The sequence below is a fragment of the Fragaria vesca genome, linkage group LG7, assembly GCF_000184155.1.
Source record: "Fragaria vesca subsp. vesca linkage group LG7, FraVesHawaii_1.0, whole genome shotgun sequence".
Lineage (NCBI taxonomy): Eukaryota > Viridiplantae > Streptophyta > Magnoliopsida > Rosales > Rosaceae > Fragaria > Fragaria vesca.
Window position 1 is genome coordinate 15,110,559 of NC_020497.1, and position 5,334 is coordinate 15,115,892.

At 40.8% G+C, this 5,334-nt stretch overlaps 1 protein-coding gene across 1 annotated transcript; it reads left to right on the plus strand.

Annotated features, from left to right (window-relative positions):
* The first annotated feature begins 107 nt into the window (after positions 1 to 107).
* On the plus strand, positions 108 to 2,929 carry LOC101295459 (GATA transcription factor 9-like). Its single transcript, XM_004307338.1, has 3 exons — positions 108 to 317; positions 723 to 965; positions 1,682 to 2,929. The coding sequence occupies exons 2-3, from the start codon at positions 735 to 737 to the stop codon at positions 2,483 to 2,485; spliced, it is 1,035 nt and encodes a 344-aa protein (XP_004307386.1). The 5' UTR covers positions 108 to 317; positions 723 to 734; the 3' UTR covers positions 2,486 to 2,929.
* The last annotated feature ends 2,405 nt before the right edge of the window (positions 2,930 to 5,334 follow it).

Here is a 5,334-nt window from a genome sequence, read left to right on the forward strand (position 1 = left end):
GAGAGAGAGAGAGAAGTCTTCAACATCACGATAGTAAAAGACAGCTAGCAATGAAGGTTGAGGCTCACCTACCATTTACAACCTCTCTCTTCTTCTCCTTCCTTTTTAGCCTTTCTCCTTCTCCTCTCTCCTCTTTCAAACCTCACCACCTCACTTCTCCCCAACTTCAAAAACTCAACCCCCCTTCTCTCTCTCTTCCCTCTCTCTCTCAAACAGGGTTTTAGTTCAGTACAGCACTTCAGCTTACAAAACTCAAACACTTCCAATTCTCTCTTTTTACGCGGGAGACTCCAACTCTGGTTTATAATCCCTCTCAGGTTTGCCTCCGCAGCATTTTTCTCTCGTATTTTCACTGTCGGCCGTTTCTCAATTCGGATAATGACGCCCAAAACACACAATTTCATTTCGTTCCGGCTCGGTTTCCGAGGAATTTCCCGGAAATTCGAACCTGGCTCGTTTTCCGGCAGAATTCAGAAGCTTTTTGTCCGGAAAATTCTCAATTTTTGTTTTCATACAATTTAAAATTAGAAATTCGAGGTTTTGGGCTCCATGTTGAAATACCTTAATTTTCGCCTTAATTTAATCTTTTTTTTTCATCTTTATCTAATTATTAGTATGAATTAAGCAAAGTAAATTCGTCTTTACCTTAATTGGTTCACATTGTATAAATTTAAACCCGCCGGACTTGAATTTTGACTCTTCTCTTTGTTATGATTTTTCAGGACGACGACAAAATGATCACACCGAGCTTCGTCGACGAGATTGACTGCGGCAGCTTCTTCGACAACATCGACGACCTCATGGAGGACGTCGACTCCGTCCTCGGCCCCGCTCCTGACTGTAACTCCGCCTTCTCCCTCTGGCCCGCCGCCTCCTCCGCCGCCGCCGCTCCACTCCCACCTCCCGACGCCGCCGTCTTCTCCGGCAACGGTGACTCCGACTTCTCCTCCGAGCTCCCCGTTCCGGTCAGTCAGTCACTCCATAAATCATTCAATCAATCAAAGTTTCCCTTCTTTTCGGGTTGCTTATGTGGCAGTCATTCAGTGTCGGTTTCACGGGATTGCCGTGAATGGTGACGTCATAATGTTGAATTTTCAGACGAGAGGATATTTTTTATTTTTAATTAAATTGTTTGGGTAAGAAATTAGAATTGACGTGCCAGGCTGGCAGTCCCCGCGTAAAGGTGGTTTATATGGTATGGTGGTGCATGTGGGTGATCATGTGGTGGTTGTTCCTCTTTGGGTTCGAGGATATTTTTGTCTTTTGCAATGATTGTGTTTGTGTGTGGGGTAACAAAAAGTAAGAACGGTAAAATGAAAGAGTAAAAAAACAAATTGAAATAAAATCCCTCCTTTGCGGGGGTGTTTTAGTCATTTTAGGACACCGTTTTGAATGTCGGTGATTCGTATAATTGAATGGCCCAGTCACGTGACATGTCATGTGAGTACATGCTCTTAATTTCAATAGGCCAATTATGGTCACCATCATAGATATAATTCAGTAGTACTCAGCTGAGGTTTGATTGTGAATTTGTGATAGCTGAATTTGTGACTCTGGATCAGTTTTAATTTTAATTTTATTACAAGAATTTGTTTGGTTTCGAGACGAAGTTTGATTACAATGAGCTTGTGGTTTTTTGATTATGAGTTTCTGATTGTGCTGTGTTCATTGTGTTAAACAGTATGAAGAGATGGTGCATTTGGAATGGCTGTCCAACTTTGTTGAGAATTCCGAATACTCTGGCGGAGACCTCACCATGAACAAGCAACAGGAGTCTTACTCCTTGGTCAACAAGGAGTCTTCCCACCAACAGTTCCAGACCTCCAGCCCCATTTCTGTGCTTGACAGCAGCAGCTCCTGCTCGGGCGAGAAGAATGTGCTTGAAGGATCAATTGCTCCTGGCAGGCGGGGACGTGCTAGAAGCAAGCGTCCTCGCCCTGCTACTTTCAATCCTCGCTCTGCAATTCAACTGATTTCCCCTGCTTCCTCTGTCTCGGAGATTGACAACCCTCTTCAGCAGCATTCATTGTTTGCTGCTCCCAAGGTGTTTTCGGAGTCTGAGAACTTTGCTGAGTCTCGTCCTGTGGTGAAGATGCCGAAACTGGCTTCTGGGGAGCAGAAGAAGAAGAAAAGAATCAAGTTGCCCCCTCAGGTTCCAGGGGAGCTGGACGAGAACTCTCCATTGCAGGGAGCAATTAGGAAGTGCTTGCATTGTGAGATTACCAAAACACCCCAGTGGAGGGCAGGCCCAATGGGGCCAAAAACCCTATGCAATGCCTGTGGAGTGCGCTACAAGTCAGGCAGGCTCTTCCCTGAGTACCGTCCTGCAGCTAGTCCAACTTTTGTTCCAGCCTTGCACTCCAATTCCCATAAGAAGGTTCTCGAGATGAGAACCAAGGGTGGCGAGATGGTTTCTGTTCACGACAACAGCCTCCCAGAACTCATTCCGAATACTAACAGCAGCATTTCGCTGGATTACATGTGAAGGGAGGAAAAGGCAAGACTTAGAGGATAATGTTGCTTAGTTTGGAGACTTCTCTCTCTCGTCCTCAGTTATGTTATTTGTCTTTCGTTGTCATTTCATTTCTTTGTTCATTGGTTTTTTGTACAGGGATGGGGGGAGAATAGGAGCCATAGATGACCATATATTTAGCTAGTAGAGGAGAGAGAGAGACCTGAAAACAAAAAAAAAGGGTTAGAAGGGAAAGAGATGCAAGCTTAATGGTAGAAGAGAAAGAGTCTTTAGGTTTAGTGATGATGATGATCGCGTAGTAGGTTCTTAAGGTTATATTAGGTGTTGTTGAGTCTAGTCTGTCTTTTCAATTCTTTTTCCTTTTTCTTCCTTTGCAAGGGAATTCTTTTTGCAGTTCATTTGTAGTTGGTACAATTCTGAAATGAGTACCTGGAATTTGAGATTTCCTTTGCTCTTAAATTTTCGCTTCTTTTCGATTCTAAAGATAGAAATGTCTGTTGTTTCAGCTTTAAAAATCTATCCATCTGATCAAATGTTGCTTGTTTGAAAGTGCCTGTATTACATCAGTGCTTTCTGACCCAAATTTCCCAAAAGGTTTTGGCACATTCCTATCAAGAACTGGTGCACATTTCAAATTTCAAAGAGGGCCATGAACAACTGAGGGGGATCAAGAACAATGAATGTAAATGATACAAAGGCACATGGTGCCTCCTTTGGATGGTGACAAAGCAAAGAAAATGGGGGATGGTTGGAGTCTGGTTGGCTTTGGAAATTAGTGCCTAAAGTCCAATAAACCCTGTCACATCTCTACCACTTGAGCTAACCTCCCCTCTTGTTCATAGGGACCCAAAACTCATTGCTCATCAAAATGAGTGTGATATATGGTCCTGGATGAAATGGCTAAATGCTCATGAAAGGTGCATATTGATAAGGAGAAGTTTTTCAGGTCCATTTTCTCTGCCAAATTTTTGAGGCTTTTCAATTCCTTTTAGGGTTTTAGTTGAGGGTTTGGAAGCTTCATACTCTATGTGCTGCCATTGGTGGATGTGATTAGCTCTGAGCTTGCCATTTGCGTAATGTTTTCTCAACAGATTAACTATGGTTTTGAGGCCCTGCCAGGTTTCATGACTCATGAGCTAATATATAATGGTAGGCTCCGGTTGCTTCAAGCTTAATCAACTACTATATGATCAAAACAAGAAGAAAGGTCTCTTTTTCTCTTTTATTTTTATTTTTTATGGCTGGTAGCAGATAAACTCATAAAAGAAAGAACAACAAGGTTCATCAGTCAACACCCTTTAAAGATCATTCTATATTATGAACGAATGGATGGATTAAGCAAGGTTCACATGCCCATAACAAACTCATCAAGCTAGTTAGGAAACACTATAGTAATTGGTAATATCCACCCAACTATGCTCACAAAGAAACATGATGTCCTTCACTATGCTAGGAGGCCTACTGATGAGGCTGGAGTGTGTTTGGTTAGAAAGGAAACCTGACATCATTAGGAATGTTTCTGTTGGGTTTAGGCACTTGGGGGGAGGTTTAAAACTCATAATTGGAATTGTGGCAAAGGGTTAAATGTCAAGGGCTTTGGCAACACGTCTCAATCTGACCAAACGCAACCAAATGAAAGATAAAGATGAGCTTTTTAATTACCAGCAATGATAGAACTAAGCACATATCAATCATTCCAGTTAATTGCTTTCGTTTTCTTAAGAAGTTATGGACTCGATGTCTAATCATACGAAATGATATCCATGTCTGTCTCAAATGCATGTTTTTAAGTTATGCTTGTTTAAGGGAACGTTTTGATAGGAGGATTGACAAGGCAAAATACAAAAACAATTAGTGTGAGAAATGAGAATGTGATATTGATTATATTCTCAACTCTACATCTAGAATGAAAAGCCTGGCCAACCTAATAACTCTGGTTTTAAATAAATGGGTGATGTGGTGGTTAAACCTAATATGGGATGAGTTTTTTGAGTAAGAAATGCTACTGGCATTTCTGTTTCAGTGATGGGTATTTTGCCCAAATTTATGGGATTGATTTCATTTGCAAAATATGGGGCTGAAAATTGACTTTGTCATAATGAAGGAATAGGATCAGATGACCTAAAATTGAACCAAAAATGCTTTTCAGAACCTGTCCAAATTGGCCATTGATAGGGTTGGAGAGGCTCAAAGATTTAATAGGATGCTGCATTTTCAGGCTCATGAATTCATGTTCAATTGAAATGTGTAATGGATTGAAAACAAAATGAAGAAATGCGCGATCATATATATATCAGCAATCTCCATCCATCTCTATGAAACTTAAACCTATATATATTGAGTGACGCTAATACTAGGGAAGTTTTTGTGTCCATTTTAATTACGCAAGGCTATAAGTAGGGCATCTGAAAAACATGGAAGGTTGATAGGGGATTGTATCTCTCTTTGTAATTGTAATGTTTAAGGTAAATTTTAATGGTTGAGTTTGAAATGCAAGACATGTCAAACCGAGTGCTGGTTTTGTCCTAAGAGATTACAGTGATTATAGGTGTTAGTTCTATCTCAACTGGTTATGCTTTTGTCATATAGGAATTAGGTCTCTTAAATATGGTTTGATGTCTTCTTCATAAGTAGAAGGCGATTCCGGTTTGATAAAGATGTTGAACCAAGAAGCACTATGCATCTAATACCATTCATCATATGTGCCCTAAGGTTCATCAATTTCAAGTTCTCTCATGTATCTTGGGAAGCGAAGTATGCTCCGGTGGTTTGCAAATATAGGGCATAAACATCAGAAATCTTCAAATTTTGCTAGGATGTTCAAGATACAACTCTTTAACAATGTTTACGATCTTGATGAT

Bases quoted from the DNA above. Each gene is read 5' to 3' on its own strand.
- LOC101295459 (XM_004307338.1), top strand. From the start codon at position 735: ATGATCACACCGAGCTTCGTCGACGAGATTGACTGCGGCAGCTTCTTC. The intron at 966-1,681 runs GTCAGTCAGTCA...TGTGTTAAACAG, and splicing joins CCTCCGAGCTCCCCGTTCCG to TATGAAGAGATGGTGCATTT.